Here is a 25,366-nt window from a genome sequence, read left to right as displayed (position 1 = left end):
GGGGGTGTGTGTGTGTGTCCCCGTCCCTCTGGGTGTGTAAATGAGGAAGGGAGGGGCCAAGGAAAAGGGCGTATCCATGGCAACGGAGGACGCCACAGCGTTCCAGGGGCCCCTGGACCATCCCTACAGGAACCGAAGGACGCGGGCCTGCGACTGGGGACGAACTACGCAGCTGCGCAGACGCAGTGGGGAGTCCCGCGAGGCGCAAGGTCGCGCCAGGGGACGCGACAGCACCTCCGTGGACACCCTGCGCTCACCCCCACCCCCACCCAGTTCCCCGCGGCCTGAGCCCGGATGCTGACCCGGGCGCTGTCCTAGCCCGGCCGCGCCAGGAGGACGCCGGGGCGGGTCGAGGGCGGTGCGTGAGGCGAGCGGCAGCCGTCCGGCCGGGTTCTAACGCGTGCCCGCGGCTCCCACCGCTGGCCGCGCAGGCGGGGCGCGGGCGGGGCCGGGCGCGCTGCGGGACCACCGAGGGCGAGGCCTTCGCGCCGCCCCGAGGGCCCCGGAAGTGGCTCTGCCGGCTAGGGTCGGGGCGGAAGCGCGCCGCCACCCGGAGTCGCCTGGGGCTCGCTCGTCCGCACCCTGGGCTTCACGGCTCGCTCTTCCGTTCCGTGAGCCTCCTCGGTCATTTACTTCCGTAGCACCCCACCTCCTGCTCGCTCATTCATTCTCGCGTTTATTCACCCCCCTGCTTTCTGATTCCGCCCTTGGTACCCTGAGCTGCGCGATCACCCGTCCCCGATTTGTTGTCCATCCATTTACGCATGCATTCGTTCATCGCTCCTGCTCTCCAGTCCCGCCCTCCGTTCCCTAGGCCGCGCCATCATTCCTTCCTCCATTCGTTCTTCGTTCGCTCGGACCTCCTCCCGGCGCTGCTTCAGGGCACGCCGGGCTCGTCCCGCTTCCGAGCCTTGCACGTGCCTTCTCCGCGCGAGCATCCAGCCTCCGCTCTCACTTGCCCCTTGTGCTCCAAGCCCGGCGCTTCCTGAGGCCAGAACCCCCGTTGGGCATCTCCCGCGCAGCGTCCCTCCCCTTCTTCCACTCAAGTATTTTTTCATCCAGCCCCAAGAGGTGAGAGCCCAGGCCCTGGGGGCTGGGGAGAGACACAAATAGTCACTTGTGACCCGTTGGGTATGAGAGCCAATTGTTGGCGTGGGAGGTGGGGCCTGACTGGGGAGGTGGCCACAAACCTTGGTGAGTAGGCATTCTGAGGGAAAAAGTGGAGGACAAGGCTTTCAGGCAGAAAAAGGGGGCACACGGTCTGTGTGAGGACGGTGGGGAGGCTGGAGCAGTGAAGGCAACCGGGAACGACCTTCGGGGATTTGGATACTACCCCAAGATGGGCAGACTCCCAAGCAGGGAGGCCCAGTTAGAGGGGACAGAGGACTGGGCAGCTCCGAAGCATAGGTCTTGGCTGGAGGGATATCCCTGCCAGGCTCCATCCTTAGAGACATGGGGCTCCTGAAGGCAGGTCTTCTGATCTTTCAAGAAACAAGTAAGGGGGCACCTGGATGGCTCAGTCCTTAAGCATCTGCCTTCGGCTCAGGTCATGATCCTGGGGTCCTGGGATGGAGTCCCGCATTGGGCTCCCTGCTCGGCAGGGAGTCTGCTTCTCCCTCTGACCCTCCCCCCTCTCATGCTCTCTCTCTCTTAAATAAATAAAATCATGGGGCGCCTGGGTGGCTCAGTCGGTTAAGCGACTGCCTTCGGCTCAGGTCATGGTCCCGGGGTCCTGCAATCGAGCCCCGCATCGGGCTCCCTGCTGGGCGGGAGGCCTGCTTCTCCCTCTCCCACTCCCCCTGCTTGTGTTCCCTCTCTCGCTGTGTCTCTCTCTGTCAAATAAATAAATAAAATCTTAAAAAAAATAAATAAATAAGGATTTTTATTGAATTCTGATGACTTGTAAAAAAACCTTTTTTTGAGATAATTAGAAACACATCTGTAAGAAATAATACAAATAGATCCCATGTACCCTTTACCCAGTTTTGTCCAGTGGTAGCATTTTGCAAAACTACAGCATGATAACCAAGACACTCAAATGGGAGTCAGGATACTGAGTATCTCCACCACCTGCGATTCCTCCTGTTGCCATTTTAGCCACACCTACTTCCCTCCCGCCTCCACCCCCTCCTTAACCCTTGGTTTTCTGTTTTCTATTTCTACAATTTTGTCATTTCAAGAATGTTATATACATGTAATCATATAATAAGTAATCTTTTGAAATTGGCTGATGACTTTTTTAAAATTAACCCTTTTAATGTGTACAGTCACTTTTTTTAGTAAATTCACATTTTGTGCAACCATCACCACAGTCTAATTCCAGGACATTTTCATCACCCTAAAAGAAACTCCATACCCATTAATCAAACTCCCCATTCCTTCTTCCCCAGCTCCTGGCAGCCACTAATCTACTTCCTGTTTCTTACAGATTTGCCTATCCTGGACATTTCAGATAAACAGAATCATACAATGTGAAGTCTTTTGTGTCTTGATTCTTTCATTTAGCATAGTGCTTTTTTTTTTTTTTTAAGATTTTATTTATTTCCTTGACAGAGAGAGACACAGCGAGAGAGGGAACACAAGCAGGGGGAATGGGAGAGGGAGAAGCAGGCTTCCCGCTGAGCAGGGAGCCCGATGTGGGGCCCGATCCCAGGACCCTGGGATCATGACCTGAGCCGAAGGCAGACGCTTAACAACTGAGCCACCCAGGCGCCCCTCATTTAAATTTTTAAAAAAGCGTGTTGGAAGGGGGCAGTCAGGTAAAATCTGTCTGTTAGCCAAATCTGGCTGTCCAGTTTGCAGACTTTAGTGTTCTGTGTGGGGGATGAATGGAGCCAAGTAGTTGAAGAAGCCAGGGCAGAGGCCCCTGAGAAAAGCAGGGAGGGAGGAGGGACGAGGGACCACAGACTGGGCACCTCCGTATATCTCTCCAACAGATGGACACACAGGTGGGGACACTTCTGGACTCGCTGATAGACACAATCACCCCAACCCGCAGACCCCACTTATTCTCAGAGGGTCCTCTGGAGGGGCCTTCATGGCCTGGCTGTGCTCACAGGCTCCCCTTTGTGTCTCCAGGTCCAGAGGAAGTGCCCAGGGACATGTGGCTGCCCTGCCTGGGAAGGGGCATGATGGCTGCCCAGATGAGCAAGGCATCAGCTCTGGCTCCTGGGGTCCTTCAGAGCACACCAGCCCCAGTGGTGGGTGAGCCCAGCTCTGAGACCCCTGGCCAGTGCTTCTGGGGGTTCCACTATGAGGAGGAAGAGGGTCCCCGTGAGGCCCTGGCCCGGCTCTGGGAGCGCACTCCAAGGAGCAGATGCTGGAGCTCCTGGTGCTGGAGCAGTTCCTGTGCGCACTGCCCCCTGAGATCCAGGCCCGTGTGGAGGGACAGCGGCCAGGCAGCCCTGAGGAGGCCGCTGCCCTGGTCCAGGGGCTGCGCCAGGAGCTGGCCGGGCCAGAACTCCAGGTGAGGGCCAGCTGGGTCGGGGCTGGGTCTGCTTCCTCCTGAGCCTGGCTTACAGTCCCTAGCTAGTGCTGGTGGAGTGGGGGTGCTGTGGGAGAAGGATGGTGGGAGCTTGGTGGTCTTGGCTCAGACTCCAGAGTTAGACTGATGCCCTCAAGTTCACACCTGCCCAGTCAGGTGCAGGGATGTGTGGGAAGTGACCATAGAGGCAGGCACAGTGGTCTCCTAGCACGCCCCCATCATAGGCTGGGTTGTCAAAGCTCAACAAGGCCACGGTTTGACTCAGAGTTGGCCTGGGATGCTGCCTCTATGGGGAAAGTTGGAGCATCTCTAGGCCCACCTGCCCTGTTTCCCTGTTCCAGGCTGAAGAGGGGCCAGGGGCACCAGCTCAGGAAAGGTGGGGGTGATGGCCATGCCCCAATACAGCCAGCCCCAAGCTTTGCCCCTGCTCTAGATCTGTCAAAATCACATCATTCCTGAGACCCACTCGTCCCCTCCACCCCATTTGAGCTCTCAGGCATTTGCTTTCTCTCTCTCCCCATTTCAGAGGACAGAAGCAAGGTCGAGTCCCTAGGACAGAGGGCCCAGCAGGTGGCTCTAGGGAAAGGCGACACTCCCTGGATTGTGCTGAAGACTGACACAACAGACCCTTCTGAGGGGGCTGCATCTGGAGGCCTGGGGGCCTGGGAAGACCCCACAGAGGCAGAGGACCAGGGGGCCTCCAGAGGGGAGCTGGAGCCCGCAGACCGTGGGAGAGACTGGGTCGGGCCCAGAAGCATCCGAGAAAACCTGGTGCCAAGCCCCTGGCCTCTCCCCAGGGAGCCGGCCTGCCGGTGCAGTGAGTGTGGCAAGGTGTTCAGCCGGAGTTCCTACCCGGTGCAGCACAGGCGAGTGCACACGGGCGAGAAGCCATACATGTGCACGGAGTGTGGCAAGGCCTTCGCCTGGAGCTCCAACCTCAGCCAGCAGCAGCGCATCCACACGGGCGAGAGGCCCTACGCGTGCCGGAGTGTGGCAAGGCTTTCCGCGCGCACTCGCAGCTCATCCACCGCCAGAAGACGCACAGCGGCGTGAAGCCCTTCCGCTGCCCAGACTGTGGCACGGCCTTCGGCCGCAGCACTCCACCGGTGCAGCATCGGCGCCCGCACATGGTGAGAAGCGCTTTGAATGCCCCGAATGCGGCAACGCCTTCGGCTGGAACTCCAACTTCCTGGAGCACCGGCGTGTGCACATGGGTGCACGGCCCCACACCTGCCCTGCCTGCGGCAAGGCCTTCAGCCAGAGCTCCAATCTGGCGGAGCACCTGAAGATCCACGCGGGCACAAGGCCGCACACGCGCCCCGATTGCGGCAAGGCCTTCCTGCGCCGGCGGGCCTGCGGTAGCACCCGCGCACACACAGCGGCGAGAGGCCCTTCGCCTGCGCGGAGTGTGGCAAGAGCTTCCGCGAGAGCTCGCAGCGCCTGCAGCACCAGCGCGCGCACGGGCGAGCGGCCCTTCGAGTGTGCTGAGTGCGGCCAGGCCTTCATCATGGGCTCCAATCTGGCCGAACACCAGCGCGTACACACCGGCGAGAAGCCCCGCGTGTGCGCCCAGTGTGGCAAGGCCTTCAGCCAGCGCTCCAACCTGCTCAGCCACCAGCGCATCCACTCTGCTGCCAAGCCCTATGCCCGTGCCGACTGCGGCAAAGCCTTCAAGGGCAGCTCGGGCCTGGCACACCACCGGCGCACGCACACCGGGGAGAAGCCGTTCGTCTGCGCCGATTGCCGCAAGGCTTTTGTGCGCAACTCCGAGCTCGTGAGCCACCGGCGCACGCAACGGGCGAGCGGCCCTACGTGCGTAGTGTGTGCAGCAAGCCCTTCAGTCACCGCTCCAACCTCAACGAACACCAGAAGCGACACGCGGGCGGTGCCGCGCCCTGACTCTGGGATGCCCCTGGGAGATGGTGAGGCTGGGCCAGCTCGGTGGCGCGCGAGGCACAGGACGTGGCCATCGTGGATCAGGATGAGCAGCGTCGTGTAAAATCGCCACCACCCCCCCCCCGTGTGGGCTGCGTGCTGGAGCGCAGGGGCAGCGACAATTGGGACAGAGGATTAAGCCGTTATAACAGCCCCTGGGACGATGGGAGTCTCACCTGGTGGCCCCCTGGGGCCTGGCTGCGGATGCGTGGCGGGGAGGTGATTCACAGGGTAAAGGCAGTGAATTTCGGTGCTGGGAGGGGTGCATCCGTGCAGAGACTGGAGGCTGCCACAGGCGTGGTGGATCCCCAGGACGAGGGCTAGGTGAGTCCCCTCCCCTGCTTCCCCTCCACCTCAGCTGGATCTGAGGTTGCACAGGATTTTTTGTTTTAGGCCAAGGGCCAGAAGGTCAGAGGCCTTGCTCTGGGACCCTGGTGAGCAGCAGGAGGCCTAGGGCAAAGGGGAAGAGTGGGGGTGGTTCTGCCATCCTCCCCTCCCAGGTGCTTCCCCCCACGTGCCCCTCCCTCCTGTTCTCTCCACAGTTGTGGCGTCCACTGCACTATCCTCCCTGGGGGCTGAGCACCAGCTCCATCTAGCACCCTCACTAGAGCCTCTCTGGAAGGTGGTGTGTCTGTGTCTCCTCTCTGGAATGCGGTGGGGGACATGCTCAGTCTGCACAGGACCGCTTCTCTGGCCTGGCCACCACCACCCTTCTCGCTTCCCATGTCGGGATTGTCCTGGCCTGCCCCACTGTGTGCTCTGGGGTCTCCCCTGGCGTCTGCGGGTTTGACGGTCTTCCCGCCTCCACCACCATTTTAGGGAGCCTCTTTCTGCCCTCGGCTGCCACTGGATGTGCTGTGCTTCCTTCTGCTCCTGGGTCTGGGATTGGCAGCCTCCAGCATTAAGCTTGTGAGAGAAGCAGGGAGAGGGAATGCGTGGAGCTACAACCCTGATTAGTGAAACCTTTGTAGCTTGGAAAGTTCCTTCTCACCTTGTCTCCAGAGCGGAGCCCCAGAGGGGACCAGATAGGCCTGAGGACTCGCAGCTGATGAGGACCCTATTTGGCTGTCTGCTGGGGTAGCAATTTCTGTCACAAAGGTCACTGAGCATCCGTATCCAGTGCTTTGCAGGGACTTCTCCACCTGCACCCTGAGTGCTGAGTTGGGAGGCTTAAGCTGGCCCTCGGCGAGGGGAGAAGAGGCTGGTACAGACAGCCCAAACCTGACCACTAGTATCTCCCTGCAACAGGGCGGGAGGAGCATCTGGCCCACTTGATGGGTGGGAGGTGGGCCAGAAGGGGGCTGTCTCAGGTGGGAGGCAGGCCGCTAAATCACCCTCCCTCGGGATTTTGAGGGAATTGGTTAGTTAGCTTTGTAAGGCTGAAGGAACACAAGTGAATACTGAAAACCCAGAGATGGATAACCATAGAGCACTTACTACCTCTAGGACTGGGGTGCAAAAGAGAAGGGGTGGATTTACAAGGGCCTAGGGGCTGGGGGAGGGGCTTGGGCTTTTGCTGGAACTTTGAGGGTGCGCAGAGAGACTGCTTCGAAACTAGCATTATATTCTGTTCTATCCAGTGGCATCATTGGATCTTCTGGGTAATAGGGCCCAAGGCCCAGAGCAGCCTGCTTTGTACCCAGGACCTGCTGCGTGGGCCCCACACAAAACTGCAGTTGAAAACAGACTGGAGCAGCAAACTGAGATATATATGTTGTGTCCAGGGTTCAGAGGCCTCCTGTATTGTATTTTTATTTTTTTAAGATTCTATTTATTTATCTGAGAGAGAACACACAAGCAGGGAGAGCAGGAGAGGGAGAAACAGACTCGCCGCTGAGCAGGGAGCCCGATGTGGGGCTCGATCCCACGACACCAGGATTAAGACCTGGGCCAAAGGCAGCTGCTTAACCCACTGAGCCACCCAGGCATCCCATGCAACTCTTGATGTTAGGGTTGTGAGTTCAAGCCTCACGTTGGGTATACAGATTACTTAAAAGTAAAAATAAAAATCTTTTTAAAAAATTCTCTATTTCCCGTCTTTTCCTCTGGGTGCTTTGTAGCCCTCTGGAAGAAGAGCAGGCAGTGGGTTGGGCATTGGTTCTGGTGCTTGTGCTTGGAGGAGGGGGTGTGGATTTAGGATTTCTAGAGTCTGCCTATTTCCTCCTGCTTTTCCTCATTATTCTGACCATTGGGAAGGGGGTCAGGTGTCTTAAATTTTTGTTCATCTGTACCTCTTTGGACCATCAATCTGGTTCCTTCCTACGATGCATCTTTATTATGGAGTAACATAAAAGTCTGAATGTAGGAAATTTTACCCCAGATCATATGAACTTGAAAAGCATCTGGGTTACTTTTTATCCTTTTGAGTTTTAAAATGGGCAATTTTCACAAGCACTTGCCTTTAAACCAATTAAATAGAGCTCCTCTACAAGTTAGTTTTAGCAATACCATCCAGAGATAGAGAAAATACCTCACATTTATAACACACATAGATACATGTACACAAACAAGATGCAAACAAAATTTAGCCTTTGTTTCACTATTATTTGTGCAGAGGACATTAAAGACCCAATTTCCAAATATCCCCTTTTTATTAAATCTACTTGTAAGATAGCATTATAATTTATGGATCCATTTATTAGTTATTTTCCATTTCCAGTTAGAACATGGCCAGTTGTATGCAAAGATACCAAAAGCTGTAGCAACAAACAAACCAAATAAAGCTCAGAGTACCTCTGGGATTGCTGGTTCTTCCCCAAAAGTTGGGGACTTCACTGACTCAACCAAATGGCTTCCGAGTTTCTGGTTACTTAGTCTTATAGTTGGCTTTCTTCAATTGTGCACACAAAAAATCTAATTCAGACATGTCAAAAGAACCCCACTGCGGCCGTCCGAGATTCCGGTTATCCATTTTTTTTTAAAGATTTTATTTATTTATTTGAGAGAGAAAGAGAGAGCACATGAGAGGAAGGAGGGTCAGAGGGACCAGCAGACTGCCCGCTGAGCGGGGAGCCCGATGCGGGGCTCGATCCCGGGACTCCAGGATCATGACCTGAGCCGAAGGCAGTCGCTCAACCGACTGAGCCACCCAGGCGCCCCTATTGACTATATTTCTTATGTTATACTTTCCACCCCTGTGACTTACTTATTTTATAACTGGAAGAATTTTTTTTTTAAGATTTATTTATTTATTTGAGAGAGCGAGAATGAGAGAGAGTACATGAGAGGGGGGGAGGGTCAGAGGGAGAAGCAGACCCCCCGCCGAGCGGGGAGCCCGATGCAGGACTCGATCCCGGGACTCCAGGATCACGACCTGAGCCGAAGGCAGTCGCCCAACCGACTGAGCCACCCAGGCGCCCGATTCCTCTTATCCTTACCTTTTCCCACTGAAGCTAGCCTTGCAAGTATAGGCTCTGTATGTGTGTACGGATAGCCTGCCTGAATTTTCCATGGGGGTTATTGGTTTTCTGGGTGTTGTTCTGGCTTTTGAAGCCCAGTTGCCCATTCCTTTTAGTTTTGGTTTTATTTTTAGAATAAGGCTTGAATAAGATCTAAGGACATTAAGTGGTGGATCAAGAGGGTGCTGCTTGTGAGCGTTACTTCTGAATGGCCGTAATACACTCTGTGTCTCGGTTTCTCCTTGTAAGGTCTAGGACCATTGAGGGGCTTGGAACACTGCATGATCAATCCTTGTGTGTGCATCCCTGGATGAGCCAATCATTAATCACTTTATGAGATGGGAAATTCCTATGGGACTGCTGCATGTCTGAGGAATATCTTCAGACACTTCTGCTAGGCTTTCATTCACCTGAAAGCACCATTCAACTCGAAGGAGCAAGCGTCCCTTCTCTTTGGAGCTGAGTTATTCACTCTCTCATATTTCTATGGAGAAAATTTACTCAAGCCTTATATATTAATAACATCCATTAGTATAATGCCAAATTAAAACAACCAACCCATCAACTTCCCCCCGTCCCAGGTTGTTCCCACCTAAAGAACATTACCGGTAACCTTTAACAGTTCAAATAAAAATCAGGACTATTCACTCAAATTGAAGAGGTCCAGGTATCAGGACCTCACCAGATACACCTGTGAGGTGCTGAGGAGCTGGAGGGGCACAGAGGGTCCGTGCTCGTACCAAGCACTGAGTTCTAGATGATCCCCAGGTGTTCTCAGGCAAGTTGCTCTGATATCCTGTTGACTACGCCAAGAAATGATGCAAAACGAACAAACCCTTTAACATTTTTTAAAGAGAAAGGAAAAGAGTTTTATTCGAGCCCAAGTTAGGGCAGGTGCCCAGGACACAGTCTGCACAAAGAAGAGAGTGCTCTGGGGAAGGAACATTTAGCTCAGGGATATATATGTTTTTTACAAAAAGACTTATGGGGCACCTGGGTGGCTCAGTCAGTTAAGTGTCTGCCTTCGGCTCAGGCCTGATCCCAGGGTCCTTGGATAAGCCCAGAGTGCCCTCAGCGGGGAGGCTGCTTCTCCCTCTGCCTCTCCCTGCACTGGTGTGTGCTCTTTCTCTCTCTCAATTTCTCGCTCTCTTTTTTTTAAAAAAGATTTTATTTATTTGAGAGAGAGAGAATGAGATAGAGAGAGAGCATGAGAGGGGGAGGGTTAGAGGGAGAAGCAGACTCCCTGCTGAGCAGGGAGCCCGATGCGGGACTTGATCCAGGGACTCCAGGATCATGACCTGAGCCGAAGGCAGACGCCTAACCGACTGAGCCACCCAGGCACCCTCAATCTCTCTTAAATAAGTAAATAAAATCTTTAAAAAAAAATGAGTTACAAATCATCATGATGAAGGACATTCCAGAAAGTTTCAGACTTTATCTTATGTTTTTAGTATGTGCAAGTCTGTATGACTTTAATCTCATGGGACCCAGGGAGGTTTTGTTTGTTTGTTTGTTTTTCTTATCTTTATGTTTGGAATGCTCCTTTTGTTGTTGTTGTTGTTTTAATGAAGCAGACATACAGTGTGTGCTCAGGGCAGAAGTAGAGCCCATGCTTTGAGGTTTTGTGTGGTCATTTTGATCTTAGTAAATGTTAAAGTATAGCTTCCCTGGGAGCCCTGGAGCAGGGCCGACAAACATTAAAAATTGAAAATTTCCTTGATCAGTTAGTATTTATTACATTATTTTAATTTTTATTTTAAAATTGTATTTCTCATATTTTAAGTCATTTCACTTGCTAAGGTTATTGTTTGCTATTATTTTTAAAATTATCATTTTTATTATTTATTGCTTAGTTTATTAATTACACAGAATCATTGATTATGGTTATTGATGAGGCTCCCAAAGGCCTTGGAGTTTTGCCCTTTGTCCCTACCCCTGCAGGTGCCCCCCCCGGGAAGGACAAATAATAGGGAAGAGGTCATTGCCCCTTGCTGCCCCTTTGCCGCCCTCACCCTCGCTTGGGCTTTATCACCCCAGACACTCACCGACTAGAGCAAGGCTGGCCATCATGTCTATACTTGGGGCCTTCCTGATGCTCTGGGGTGAGGTTGCTGGGGCCGGGCTCCCTTGGGGCAGGAGGGAGGAGGACAGATAGGAATGGGGGCCTCACAGCTGCCATCTCTACAGGTCTCTCACTGGGCCCAGCAACCGAGGGAGCCATAGGTGAGTCCGGGTTGGGTCTTGGGGAAGGTGGGCACCTGCAGAGGTGAGCCCCTGTCCTAGGGCCCAGCATTGACCTCCACCTGCCACGCAGTATTCGAGACCCGGCCGAACCTGTGGGCAGAGGCTGAATCGCTGCTGGAGCCCTGGGCCAACTTGACACTGACATGCCAGGCCCGCCTGATGACCCCAGATTTTGAGCTGTTTAAGGACGGGGTAACCCAGGAACTTGTGCACCTTGATTTACCTGCCATGGAGCACCAGTTCCCGCTAGGAGCAGTGACAAGTGACACCCGGGGCCTCTACCGCTGCCGCTCTGGCTTGAACAGCAGATGGACCCAGTTGAGCAACCTCCTGGAGGTGACTGGAGCAGGTGAGCAGGGGCTTTAACGGAGCCACAGGACAGGGAGGAGAGGGCTGCTGGAGAGGCCTGACTTCCTCCCTTCCTCCTCCTCACTCTCCTGGTCCAACTTTTCTGACATGGGGTGTGGGTGGCTGGGGTGGGGGGGTCCCTGAGCAGCTAGGTGGCCTTTGGCAAGTCATCTGACATCTCTGATCCTGTTTCCTTATCTGTAAAATGAGGATGATGTTTGCACTGATCCCAGAAGGTTGTGAGGAATAAATGACTGAATCCCCAGAAAGCCTAGCACATTTCCCTTAACATATCCTCTTCTTGTTTAATGCCCCCGTCTCCTCCTGTCCCTGCCTCCCTTTCCTTTATCAATGTCTTCCATTTCCCTGGCTCCCTCATATTTCCTTCCTTCCTTCCTTCTTTCTTTCTTTGTTTCTTTCAGATTTATTTATTTTAGAGAGAGAGAGAGCACTGTGTGTGGTGGGGGAGGAACAGAGGGAGAGGGAGAGAGAGAATCCTTAAGCAGACTCCCCACTGAGCACAGGAACCCCCCCCCCCCCCCCCCCGCCTCATGACCTGAGCCAAATCAGGAGTCCGAAGCTCAACTGACTGAGCCGCCCAGGCGCCCCTCCCTCCCATTTTCATGAGTGTGGAGATCCTAGTCTGGCTGGGTCTTGCATGTCTCCCAAGTCATTCAGAACGACCCATCAAACCTGCTCCACCCACAGAGTCCCTACCCCCACCTTTGCTCTCAACTGAGCCCGTGTCCTGGATCACACCGGGTCTGAAGATGAAACTGCTGTGCCATGGGGGATTTCGTGGTGTGACCTTCCTGCTGAGGCGCGAAGGCGATGATCAGTTTTTAGGCGTGGCTGAGGCCCCTAAAGATGCAGAGGCTACCTTCTCAGTCCATCAGCCTGGCAATTACAGCTGCAGCTACAGGACCCACAAAGCAGGTGCACCCTCTGAGCCCAGTGCTACTGTGACAGTCGAGGAGCTGGGTGAGTGTGTTGACCATCCCAGAGGGCTTTCTGGGGTAGGAGGTTCCTGGAGGACAGAGCTGCATTTACCTTGATCCCCAACCCTGAATACCCTTGCCCAGGATTAGGTCTGGGAAACAGTGGTCACACAGTTGGGTGGATCGCACCTGACCTGAACACTGACACTGCGGCAGCTCGGGGTGGGGGTCGGGGGCCTGGCTGACCGTAGCTTTCTCGGGAACAGTCCCACAGCGGGGGTATCCGGGACTCTAGCCCCAGCGACCCTCCCTGCCTTGCAGAAGCACCGTTGCCACCCACGCTGAGTTTCCAGGGAGAGTCTGCAGGTGTCCTGCCCCGGGGGGCCAGCGCGACCCTCCTTTGCGTGGCGCCCCTGAGCGGCGTGGAATTCCAGCTGCGGCGGGGCGAGGAGGAGCTGCGGGGACCCCGGAGCTCCACCAGCCCAGACCGCATCTTCTTTCACCTGAGCGCGGCGGCTCTAGGGAACGGCGGTCTCTACACCTGCCGCTATCGGCTGCGTGGTGAGCAAACCTGGTCCTCTGACAGCGCGCCTGCCGAGCTGCTGCTGAGCGACGGTAAGCCTGGCAGCCACAGGCTGGGAGGGCGACAGCGCTCTGCTCCCCGGGCGGGGAGCGGGAGGAGGGGCCCAGGGAAGGGTTCCCCGGAATTGCAGGGCTCTGGTTGGGGCCCAATCCCAACTCATCCGCCCGGCCTCAGTTTCCCCAGCTGAGAATGGGACAATGAGCTCAGCATCCCCAAGGCTTCAATAAGAATAACTGGGTCAACACGCAAGTCTGGCGCAGGCCATGCAGGCGCCCGCCCCCTGCCGGGCGTCCCCTCCTGTCTCCCGGGTCTGGGTGGGCGCCCGAGGCCTGTTTGTTGGAGGGAACCAGGCTGGGGCTGTGGAAGGGAGCCAGGCCTGTTGCAGGGCCTGCCAAGGACCGGGAGCGACCACCCCAAGAGAGGATCCCAGCCATCTGCAACCGCATGTCCTGGGCTTGGTGACAAAACTCGACGCCTTCCCCACGTCTGTTTTTATGGACAAACTAATAAGGAATAGTTTTGGACTGTGTGTGAGGGATCCGGTGAGGTCTGGAGGGTGCTACAGTTTGAAGCGGAGGGGGGCCGGCGGACTCTTTCAGGCAGAAGGCGCGAGGCTGGATCGCACGTGAGGCCCAAGCCTTCCCCTCCGCGCCCGGGTCAGCCAGTGTTCTCCCCATAGAGACGCTCCCCGCGCCGGAGCTCTCGGCCCACCCCGCGACTCCGCACCCCGCGCCAGGCACGCTGGTGCAGCTGCGGTGCCGGGCTCCCCGGGCCGGCCTGCGCTTCGCCCTGGTGCGCGAGGGCGCCGAGCGCCGAGTGCACCGTGTCCTGAGCCCCGCGGGGACAGAGGCCACCTTCGAGCTGCGGGACGTGTCGATGGTGGACTCCGCCAACTACAGCTGCGTCTATGTGGACACGGCGCCACCCTTCGAGGGCTCGGCGCCCAGCGCGCCCCTGGAGCTGCGCGTAGACGGTGAGCGGGCGAGGGCTCCCAGCCGTGAGCAAATGAGCGCGCCGAAGGGAAGTGCACCGGGCCTTGGTCCTGTCCGCACAGCAAACCCTTCGGGCCAATGGAATTTCGGCTGCCGATGGTCTGCGGGACACCTCGCATTTGGCTCATTTCCTGCGCTCTCTGCCGGGAACACCGTTTCCCTTGGCCATTTCCTCCTTTCCCACACCTGTCCTGAGGTCCTGACTGCCAAATGCTGGGTACTCCAGGAAGTCTCAGAGCAGGCCCGGGTCTAGGGAACTTGCAAGATCTTGGGGAAGAGGGTGATCCGTAAGATAAGAGGAGGAACCGTGTCTGTTCAGGACCAGGAAAAGGCGGAAAGTTGTGTGAGGACAAAGGGTAGCATCCTGGAGGGATGGAGCAGCCAGCAGGCCTGGGTTTAGTGGGAGGCAGGAAGGCGGAGGGGGGCTGGGGCAGCTACTACCTGAGTGGAGGACCTCACTTGACTGACCTGGCTGCTCCGCCCAGGACCCCCCCCCAGGCCACGGCTCCGGCCCCTGTCGCGTGGGGCGGTTGTTCCTGGCCATGATGCGGTCTTGCGCTGCGAGAGCCAGGTGCCCAGCGTCGTGCCCACGGTCATCTTCGAGCTGCTGCGAGCAGACGAAGAGGAGCCTTCAACCAAACTCTGGACCAGCCACCCCTCAGCAGACCTTGTACTGACCTATGTGGGGCCCCAGCACGCAGGCAACTACAGCTGCCGATACCGCTCATGGTCGCCCAAACCCTTCGTGTCTGAGCTCAGCGACCCGGTGGAGCTCCAGGTGGCAGGTGAGCCTTTCCTCTGGTTCTGTGAGCGGGGTTCCTCTTTCTGGCCTTTGCCCAGATTGTGCCCTCTACCAGGAGGGCCCCTTCCCTGCACCTCCTCCCAGCACATTGGTTAGTGTGCCTAGTCTGCTGGGGATATGATGGAAATTACAGGCAGGGAAAGGACACATGAAGAGGCCCTGGAGCAGACTGTGGTTTGGTCAGGTAGACACCTGGACGGAGGCCTAGGTGTGTGCGGGGGGGAGGGGGGGTTGGCTGGCAGCTGACCAAGCTACTTCCTTCCTGAGGGGCCTCAGTGAGGTCTGCCCTGATTTCACCAGGGAGGAGAACACATGATGCCTCCCTCCCCTAACATTTCTCTTTTGTCAAATTTGTCTAGGAAGTTGATCCAGCTGCAGACTCAGGCCACTAATGGTACCTTTGGCAAATAGTTTCTCCAGTCTGGCTCTGATCCCTCAAACTGCAGCTAGAGGCTGGACTCCCCCTGAAGGTGCTGGACTGTCCCTCATTCCTCCTGGAAATTAATAAAAATGTGAAGAGACTTTAAAAGGTGTCCTTGACTAATGGCAGCCCTGGTGCAGGGGGCTGTACTTCCAGGGTTGAGGGAAGTGGGCTGGGATCTTGTGTCCTAAAGGTGGACGGGCTCTGGGTTGGAACCTGAGGATATAGGGGCCAAGGATTGGCTACTTGGGACCACATTTTTCAAGATTGCCTTTTGGTTTCTTCAAGCCGCCTCCTACTCCCCAGGCACCTCTGCCTGATCCCCAGCAGGTCTGGGTAGGTAGCTCTCCAGACATACCCAACCCCACCTTGACCAAATTGGTCCCCACACTGGGAGGCACTTCAGAGAGGCTGCATTTTGTAGTTTTGTTTTCTGGACTGAGTGGCCACCAGCTGGTGGTGCTGAGTCTGTCCCCAAAGGCTAGGTCTCTCACACTGGAGATTGAAACTGTTGTAGGGTTGAGACTCCTCTTTATTCTTTCCCACTTTCCCACAGATCTAAGGCCCTTTGCCCCACCCAATATCCCACTGGACATTTCATTGCCCAGTCCACTTAAGAGCTTGGTTCTCAAGGTACAGGCATACCAGTAGGTGTGTACCAGCATTATCAACTAATACTTGATAAATTTTGTTTAAGGAATTTGCCTATTTCATCTGATTGGTCTGATTTACTGGTATAGAGTTGCTTACAACATTCCTTTATTCATTTAATGCCTACAGGGTCTGTAGTGATGTCATCTCTTTCATGCTTGACATTGTGTCCCTTCTACCTCCCTCCCCACCCATTTCTTCCCCTCTGTCAGTCTAGCTAGGGGTTTATCAGTAAAGAATTAACTTTTGGATTTGGTCATTTTTTTCTATGGTCTCTTTTCTACTTTGTGGATCTCTATTTGTATCATTATTATTCTCTTCCTTCTACTTCTGAATTAATTTGTTCTTCTTCGCTTTCTTCAGGAAACACAGATCATTGATTTCTTGGGGGTAAACATCAGTAACAGCTCATTATTAGGCTTAAAAACAAGTTTGTATTAGTTTAAATAACAGGAAATTACTTCTTTGTGGATAAAAAATAATTGGCAATATTTAAATACTGGCAACTTCATCAATTATATCCAGTTGGTAGGTGGTGTTTAGTTCTTCTGTATCCTGATTTCCTATCTACTTGTTTTGTTGATTTTAGAAAGAGGAGTGTAGAAGTCTCCAATTATAATTATGAATTTATTATTTTCTTCCAGTTCTGTTAGTTTTTGCTTCCTGTATTTCAGGGCTTTGTTGGTAGATGCATACATATTTAGAATTGTTATTTCTTGGTGGATTGACCTTTATCATTATGTAATGTCCCTCTTTATCCCTGGTAATTTTCCTTGTTCTGAAGTCTACTTGGTATGATATTAAAATAGTCACTCTAGCATTCTTTGGTTAATTTTTGTATTATATATCTTTCTCCACCCTTTTATTTTTTCAATTTTTTGGTGTATAGTTGACATACATTACATTAGTTTCAGGTGTACAACAATGATTTGACAAGTTTATACATTATGCTCTGCTCACAAGTATAGCTACCATCTGTCACCACACAACACTATTACAATGTCATTGACTATATTCCTTATGCTGTGCCTTTTATTCCTGTGACTTATTCATTCCATAACTGGAAGACTGCATCTCCCATTCTCCTTTAAAACTTACCTATATCATTATACTTAAAGTGGGTTTATTTTTTAAGAAAATTCATTCTGCAAAACTCTTTTAATTGGTGTGTTTAGATCATTTACATGTAATATAATTACTGATATATTTGGATTTGGGTCCACCTTTTGCTTTTATTTTCTTTGTTCCTTCTGTTATCCCTCTGTTTCCCTTTACCTGCCTTCTTTTGGGTTAAATATTTTCTAGAGCTCTGTTTTATTTTATTTAAAAAAGATTTTATTTGAGAGAGAGAGAGATCAAGAGCATCAGTGGGGAGGGGGGGATGTTGCAGAGGGAGAGGGAGAAGGCTCCCAGCTGAGCAGGGAGACAAACATGGGGCTGGATTCCAGGACCCTGGGATCATGACCTGAGCCAAAGCAGATGCTCAACCGACTGAGCCACCAGGTGCCCCTTATTTTATTTTTTAAAATATTTTATTTATTTATTTGAGAGAGAGAGTGAGAGAACACAAGCAGGGGGAGCAGCAGAGGTAGAGGGAGAAGCAGGCTCCCCACTGAGCAGAGAGCCCAATGTGGGGCTCAATCCCAGTACCCTGGGATCATGACTTGAGCTGAAGGCAGACGCTTAACCAACTAAGCCACTCAGGCGCCCCTAGAGCTCCATTTTAATTCATGTATTGGGTTTATCTGTTTGTGTAGTGTGTGTGTGTGTGACATTTCTCTAAGGATTAAGATATGCATACCTCACTCTTCATAGTCTACATAGAATTAATATTATACCACTTAAAGTGAAATGTAGAAACCTTATCACTGATAGGTCTCTTTACTCTCCTCCTCTAATTTCTTTTTTAAATTTTGTACACTAATGGTTCTTCTTTGAGATATAATGTATATGCATTAAAATATACAAATCTCAAATATATTACTGAATGAATTTTGATACTCTCTCCTCTTTATGTTTTAGTCATATATACATCAACATACATTGAAAACTCTACAAATATTATAAATCTTGTTTTCAAGTCATGTATACCTTTTTTTTTTTTAACACTCATGTATATCTTAAAGATCAAATATTTGCAATGTGTTACTCTTTCTTCATTACCAAAGTTCCAATTTTCCTTCTGCTATAACTTCCCTTCTATCAAAACAACACTTTTAGCCTGCTGGCAAGATTGTTAGTTTTGCATCATTTGAAAATGTTTTTATTTTGCTCCCCTTCTTGATGTGTATTTTCATTGGATATAGAATTTTGGATTGACAGGGTTTTTTTCCAGCACTTTAAATATGTTGTTTCTCTGCCTTCTAGGTTTCACTATTTCTGACAAGAAACCCATAATCTTTTGCATTGATCTTTATAGGATGCATAGTTTTTCACAGACTGTTTTCAAAATTTTAAAATTTGTTTTGTTTTCAGCAGTTCAATTATGATGTGTCTAGGCATGAATTTGAGATTATGCTGTTTTGGGTTCACTGAGCTTTCTGAACCTGTAAATTGAGACCTTTTGCCAAATTTGGTAAGTTTCCAGTAATTATTTCTTCAAATATTCTCTCTGCTATTATTATAAAGAATGTGGTAGCATTTCCAACTACATGTAAGGTCTTATCAGTTTCTGTGATTCTGTTCCCTAATAAGGATGTCATGAGTTGTCTGGTTCCAAACTATCACATCTTCCTAGTGCATTGTTCCTTTTTATTTTTTTTAGATTTTATTTATTTATTTGACAGAGACACAGTGAGAGAGGGAACACAAGCAGGGGGAGCGGGAGAGGGAGAAGCAGGCTTCCAGCTGATTAGGGAGCCCAATGCGGGGCTCGATCCCAGGACCCTGGGATCATGACCTGAGCCGAAGGCAGACGCTTAACGACTGAGCCACCCAGGCACCCCTCATTGTTCCTTTTTACAAAAAACAAAACAAAACATAGTGATCCTATGACCCTAATAATGCTTTTCCGTGTCAACATCTATTTTGTTGAAATAATATAGCTCTGTTGTCTTTCTTCAGATTCATGTTGTCTTATATATCCTTTGTTATTCCTTTACCCTCAACTTTCCCATTTTAGATGTGTTTCTTCTAAGGAACATATGTCTGGATTTGAAAGAAATCCAATGTTAGTATTTGTCTTACTTAGTTTGTTGAATATAGTTGTGCTTATTGAAATTGCTGACATATTTGGATAGGCTTTCAAATCTCAGTGCTTCCAGTATAAACTTGGCCACGTCCCTTCCTCTATAAAATGGGGATGGTCACTCTGCCCTCAGAGTGTTGTGAGATGATGTACATAAATTATCTGGCAGACTGAACAACACATGTAGATCCTTTTTTTTTTTTTTTTTACACATGTAGATCCTTAATATAGATTCCTTTCCCCCCTAACTTCCTCTCCCTTTAGACAAACATGGGAAAACACATATCTCATGACAAAATGGGTGCTGGAGATGCTCAGAGCACCAGGGGGTGGAGATTCAGCTCTTCAGTGCCAAAGACCAGGAAAGTGGGGGCAGAAAGAGGTGGAGATGGATACTACAAGCCTGTGGCCAGGCCCTGGGTTGGATGTTACACAAGGCAGGTCATCTAATCCCTGCTTTACAGATGAGGTCACTGAGGTTCAGGTAAGTCACTTATCCGAGGTCCCAAAAGCAGCCTGGGGAGGAGTGGGGCTCTGCAGACTGACTTTAGGCCTACATCTTTTCCCCTGCCTGCAGGCTTGTTGGAGGCCTGCGTGATCATTTCACTAGGAATGTGTATCTCTCATCTCTGAGCTTTTCCCTATGTCTGTCAACTTTCTCTGAGTCTCTCAGCCCTGGTCTCACTATGAGTGGCTGTCTGCCTGTGTGTCTATGTATCTGGGACTTTGTCAGAGATATTGACACAAGATCTCTGTTTCCCTGGGTCTCAACCTTCCTCTTCTGAACCTCACTCCTTGGTCTGTGTGACTCTGTTTACTTGTGACACAGAGGGAATGAGTTCAAGACACAGGGAGAAACACAGAGATGGTGATAATGAACAGTACAAAACAGTATGGTAGGTCAGATGGTTAACATGTGATGGGATCATCAGAGAAAGAGAGGAAGACTGACACCCTGATAGTTAAAAACAGAGGCTGTGACATCCAGTTACAGACATGGACCCTGAAAGAGGGCCAGGGATACAGAACTGTGAGAGAAGGTCAGAGACAGCACTGACAGCATGCTGGCAACCACTGAAACCAGGGGGATTCTGGGGTGATAGAAAGGGCAGACTCAATATGGTAACATTTTATTGAGGCCACTGTATGCCAGGCTTGTCTGAGTGCTGGGGCTCTGGGAAAATCAGATTGTTCTTGCCCTGCTGGGTGTTGGGGAGACAGCAATATAGACCTATATCAGGTTGCAGGGTGGAGCATGGTGACTACCTCCAGGAAGGCACCAGTCACAGTATATTCATTCAACAGACACTGGTCAGAGCCTATTGCATCCTGTGCTATGGATATTTAGAATAAAACACGGCCCCTGCTCTTGGAAGCTCACAGTGTCTTTGGGAAACAGACTGCAAGGTCTGCAAGGAGTAAATACAACATGGTAGGAAGTTAAAGAGAAGTTAAGGAGGTGCTCTGGAAGCAGAGAAGGCAAGCTGAAGTCTGTTCAAGGAAGTAGGGGAGGCGGGCACCTGGGTGGCTCAGATGGTTAAGCGTCTGCCTTCGGCTCAGGTCATGATCCCAGAGTCCTGGGATCAAGCCCCACATCAGGCTCCTGGCTCAACGGGGAGCCTGCTTCTCCCTCTCCCTCTGCCTTTCTCCCTGCTCATGCTCTCTCTCTCCCTCTCTGTATCTCTGTGTCTCAAGTGAATAAATAAAATCTTAAAAAAAAAAAAAAAAAGGAAGTAGGGGAGGCTTTGTTAGGGAGGGATATGTGAAACATGTGGGAGGAAAGAGGAGAGGAGGTTTCCAGGCACAGGTACAGAGGCACATAGGTGGGAAAAATATGGCTTCTTCAGGAACCACAAGTAGTTCCACATGGCTGGTGTGTGGAAGGTGGGGCTACTACAGTAGGAGATGAGGCTGGGGCCAGGTCACAAATGATCCTGAATGGCAGGTGAAGGAGTTTGACATATATCCCACAGGGCAGTACTTTGAAACCATTTTTCACATCACTGCACCCACAGAAAAAATGACAATATTCACACGCACATACAAGGGTACCTGGAGAGGTTATTTGGGGCCAAGACTTATGTCTTGGCATAGTTGTAACCCATTCAGGAAGCTTTGCCGCAGAAGGTGATGCACTGGAGAGCTTTCCACTATGGGGTGGCACAATCAGGTTTGAATTGCAGGAGAGCCCTCTGGAGGCTGGTGTGGAGAATGAAACAGTGGGGGAGGTCAGGGAGAGAATGGAGGCAGGCGACCCCAGCTAGAATCCAGATGAGAGGTGATGAGGGCTCAAAGAAGGTGAGAATGGTAAAGACAGATTAGAGGTGAGTTTTTGATAAAACCAACAGGGCTGATGGCTGGTGCGATGTAGGAGAAGGCAAGGAGAAACAGATGATGCGCAAGCATCATGCCACACCCTTGATTAGGGAGAATGTGAGAGAGACTGAGGGCCTGGAGAAGGCCTCATAGAAGAGGCAGCCTCACAGGTTGGCCTTGGAGTTAGACAAGAATAGATGGAGCGAAAGAGTAGGTGTGAAGGCACAGAGGAGGGCATGGGCTGGCATCCCTCCTGGGCTACGCGGGAGAGGAAAAGGCAAGGAGAGCAGCTACAGGGGAACATGAAGCTGAAGCCTTTCTGTCCAGAGCATCTTGGGACCATTGAGTCCCAACAGAAACTTCACCCCAATTGACCTGACTCTGAAGACCAATCCAAGTCCTCAGCTCAGCTGTCCTTTCTCTGAGATGGGCCTGAGTGGGGTATGGAGAGAAGCAGGATTCTTCTGGAAGCTTCTCCAGCTAGCCTGAATAGCTTTGGGTTCATCAGGCGCCTCCATCTGGGTCTCTAAATGCAGAATTGTTCCCAGACAGCCCCAGAGTCTGCCCTGAAGCACCTTATCACTTTAGGGTACTATCAATCACCTACCCTGATCTTTGTTCTTTTGGAACTTAGAGTTTCTCTTAGATGTTGAGCCTCTGAGTGGAAGTTGTTCTGTGTCCCAAGGGCTTTCTTTGGTTACTGCAGTACTGTAATGTGGATCCTCAGGTGAACCATGAGGGCTGAGCTGCGGCTAAAGGCCTTCCCACAGTCACTGCACTTGTATGGCTTCTCTCCTGTGTGGATCCTCTGGTGCTCAATGAGGGAGGAGCTCTGTGCAAAGGCCTTCAGACAAATCTTACATTGATATGGCTTCTCTCCGGAGTGGATTCTCAGGTGGCGGATTAGAGCTGAGCAGTCACTGAAGGCTCTCCCACAAGCATCACACTTGTAGGGCTTCTCCCCAGTGTGGATGCGCTGGTGCTGAGTCAGGTGGGTGCTCTGGCTGAAGGCCTTCCCACACTCATCACACTCATAGGGCCTCTCCCCTGTGTGCACCCGCTGGTGTTGAGTGAGATGGGTACTGCGGCTGAATGTTTTGCCACATTCCCCGCACTTGTAGGGTTTTTCTCCAGTGTGGATCCTCTGGTGCTGAGTTAGGTGGGTGACCCGGCTGAAGGCCTTCCCACACTCTTTACACTCATGGGGCTTTGCCCCCGTATGGATGACTTGATGCTGGGCCAAGTGAGTGCTCCGGCTGAAGGCTTTCCCACACTCACTACAGGTGTAGGGTGTCTTCCGAGAATGGCTCTTCTGGTGTGTCTCGAGGGCTGAGGGGCTCTGGAATGTTTTCCCACATTCACTACACTTGGAAGACTTCCTCCCTGAGTAAATGCATGGAGGCTCTGTCCTATCACCATCCACTGGATCAAATTTCTCTTCTGGTGTCTTCTCTTGTGAGGTGACATTTGGCCACACGTTGGGACTATTCCCCAAGACACCAAATTCACAGCTGGGCTGGTCGGTGGGAACATCCTTGTGAGGCTCTGAAGTTTTCCTGAAATCCATCTCTTGGGGGACAGACTTTGTCCAGGCTTCCTCCGAGAGTCCTGCCTGCCTCTCTGAGCTGCCCTCAGGTTCACAAGCACCACCAAAAGTGGGTCCCTGGGAAATACCTCTCATGAGGGTTTCAGTAGCCCTGTCTAATGGCTCTGACTCTTTCAAATCACTCTGCTTGCAGCTTGCCTCTGACAGCTTGGCTCCCGGGTCCCATCCTGAAATAATCCAAACCACAGCATCACCACTCTTTCCACACAGGGCTCCCCCCACTTGGCCTGGGTCCTGGTCTCATTCTGTAAGGGGAGACATAGCCACTCCTGACATTTGGCCCCATTTCCAAAGGAAAGTTTCTCATTTGGTGTCCTGGATGACAAAAGGGCATAGGGCTGTCCTCCCATACCATTGAAAACTGGATCACAGGTTTCAATCCTCCCCCTCCCCAAACTCTCCATTCTTCAAGGCTGCTGATTTTGGCCCAAGTGTCAGAAGGAAGACCCCGAGGTTGAACTGAACTGAAACACTGAGAGTGAGAGCAAGTAAGCACGCACAGGGGTTTGTCCTTGCCAAGTGCCTGCGTACTCACTCCCCCTGGGCAGGCTCCAGCTCTCGGTGCCTTCCCCCTGGACCTAGACAGCCTACTGAGCATTTTCTGCAGGTGCTCAGTAAATACTGGCTGAATGAGGGAATCAATTCTAGATGCTGACAACTGTGCAATTTTCTACAGTAGACTCTACCTTGAGCCCTAAGTTGACAACTGCTGCTGAGGGTGAGTGGGTGACACGCCTACCTGGCCTCCCTAAGACCCCGGGAGGCCTGAGGCCCACTCTTTCTAAATGGCTGTGAAGGCAGAGTGTGGTTAAAAGGTAGCTAGAGACTGGGTTGTGTCTGAGGTGGCAGTGTGCCTGAACTGACCTTTGAACTGAACTGACCCTTGATGGGTGCACAGGGCACCTGGGGACACTTAAGAGCATCCTGTACTGGACAGATTCCAGGAAGAGACGGGGACAGGCAAACAGCTGCTGCTTGAGTGGCTCTGCCACTAGCCAGCTCCAGGGCCTTGGGCAATCTAGCCTTTGTCTGCACCTGCTTCCCCACCTGTACGAGAGGGACACTATACTGCTCGTCTTCTAGGGCTGCTGGTCATTCTTAGGCTCTTGTTACGTGCTAGTCTCCAAGTACAGTTGGTCATTTCCATGTCTCATTTCAGCTTCAATCCGCTCTCACAAGGACATACTGCAACTACTGCACCTCACACAAGGAAACTGAGGCCCAGCTGAAGGAAGGTCTTGAGTAACTAACTGGTACAAGATCACACAGTTGGTTAGTGGCCAAGTTGAGATTTCAGCTGTAGATTTCAGCTTTCCTCCTCTAAGCCCACAGATGTCCTCCTAACTCCCCAGCTTCTCCAGCCACATGCTTGGTCCCACATCCCCCTTTCTTCCTCTATTCTAGAAACATCGCACAACCTGCTCTTCCCAGAATGCAATGGTCCATATCATACCACTGGGCCTTCTCCCCCACCACTCCCTCTGCCTGGACTGCTAGCTCCTTCTCCTTGTCTCAGTGCCATATTGTCTTTTCTCTGAAAACCTCGACCTTGCAGGAGGATGGGGGCACTGCCCCCTCTCCCTGTCCCTGTGACCTCTGCCTGGGCATAGCTGATGAGGCCAAGGGAAGGCACATGACCAACCTTTCCAGAAAGGTCTGTTTCTCAAGGAGCTAAAAAATCATCCTAACAGCCACAGTTTCCACTGTGTTTAATCCGTGCCAGGCACTGACATTGAGGAAGGCATATGACTGCAATTCCTATTTTATTGACAGGGAAAGAGAGGCACAAGAAAGTCACAGGAAGAAGAGGAGCAGTGGTTGGATCTACCAAGCCTTAATCGTATTTCTGTTCCACCTACCCACAGCACGTCTCCTCCCTGGTCCTGGCATACACACACTATCTGCCACTATCAAGCCAGGCCGGGCCAGGCCGCGCCCTTCCGGGAGGAGCCTTCACTCTCTGCTCTCGACTGTCCTAGGGCTGCATCCTCCCTGCATCCTATAGGACCTCCCTGGACTGGGACATTTGTGTGGGTCCCCCAGAGCCACAGTGCTGACTCTGGCTAAGGGCAGGTCTGACTCACCCAGATCCTATAGGGCCAGCAGATGGAGGATTCAGAGGGGACACATGGAGACACCTGGCATTTCTGTCACCCCCACCCCCACAGGCTTCCAGCCCACAGCAGCCTGGTTTTCCTTGCTCATGTTAGTCCCTGGGATCTGGTCAACCATAAGACAAGCACAAGACCCCAACCAGTTCAGTGGGCCTCAGCCCAGGAACCTTTTACTGTTCTCCCCTGGGGTTTCTACACTGATAAGACATAAGCCTGGGTTGCTGAGCCAATTTTGTCTCTAATGAGGATAGAAGCTCCTTAAGAGTAAAGCTAGGTGCGCCTGGGTGGCTCAGTTAGTTAAGTGTCTGCCTTCGGCTTGGGTCATGATCTCAGGGCCCTAGGACTGA

At 52.0% G+C, this 25,366-nt stretch overlaps 3 protein-coding genes across 10 annotated transcripts in view; 2 read left to right on the top strand and 1 right to left on the bottom strand.

Moving 5' to 3' along the window:
* Positions 1–25,366, bottom strand: part of ZSCAN22 (zinc finger and SCAN domain containing 22) — a 39,603-nt gene that overhangs the window by 8,671 nt on the left and 5,566 nt on the right. For 6 of the 7 annotated variants that reach the window (XM_045892471.3, XM_064580281.1, XM_045892468.3 and 3 more), the window contains exon 4: positions 15,256–23,072. The exons of the other annotated variant lie outside the window; for it this stretch is intronic. In XM_045892471.3, coding sequence (XP_045748427.2) covers positions 21,997–23,072 — 1,076 coding nt within the window. In that variant the 3' untranslated portion in view covers positions 15,256–21,996. Of the gene's footprint in view, positions 1–15,255; positions 23,073–25,366 lie in introns of those variants that run through there. 7 annotated transcript variants of the gene reach the window in all.
* Positions 98–6,896, top strand: LOC135362774 (zinc finger protein 497-like). 2 transcript variants are annotated; one of them, XM_064580290.1, is made up of 3 exons: positions 98–1,071; positions 3,079–3,466; positions 4,011–6,896. In XM_064580290.1, the coding sequence occupies exon 3, from the start codon at positions 4,695–4,697 to the stop codon at positions 5,481–5,483; it is 789 nt and encodes a 262-aa protein (XP_064436360.1). In that variant the 5' UTR covers positions 98–1,071; positions 3,079–3,466; positions 4,011–4,694; the 3' UTR covers positions 5,484–6,896. The 2 variants fall into 2 exon arrangements, with proteins under 2 accessions (XP_064436360.1, XP_064436359.1); XM_064580289.1 differs by lacking the exon at positions 3,079–3,466.
* On the top strand, positions 5,569–15,246 carry A1BG (alpha-1-B glycoprotein; the record flags this gene model as incomplete). The annotated part of the gene is made up of 8 exons (XM_064580625.1): positions 5,569–5,743; positions 11,005–11,040; positions 11,132–11,410; positions 12,118–12,390; positions 12,669–12,962; positions 13,610–13,903; positions 14,408–14,707; positions 15,084–15,246. Coding segments are annotated over 8 exons (1,659 nt in total), but the record flags the coding sequence as incomplete, so codon positions are not given.

This window comes from Mirounga angustirostris, unplaced genomic scaffold, assembly GCF_029215605.1.
Source record: "Mirounga angustirostris isolate CCGP_5_RB_7025 unplaced genomic scaffold, mMirAng1.0.hap1 SCAF_16, whole genome shotgun sequence".
Taxonomy (NCBI): domain Eukaryota; kingdom Metazoa; phylum Chordata; class Mammalia; order Carnivora; family Phocidae; genus Mirounga; species Mirounga angustirostris.
Note: the sequence above shows the minus strand (reverse complement) of the source record. Positions and strands in the feature narration are given on the sequence as shown.

Coding starts and splice junctions, on each gene's coding strand:
- LOC135362774 (XM_064580289.1), top strand. CDS start 4,695: ATGGGTGCACGGCCCCACACCTGCCCTGCCTGCGGCAAGGCCTTCAGC.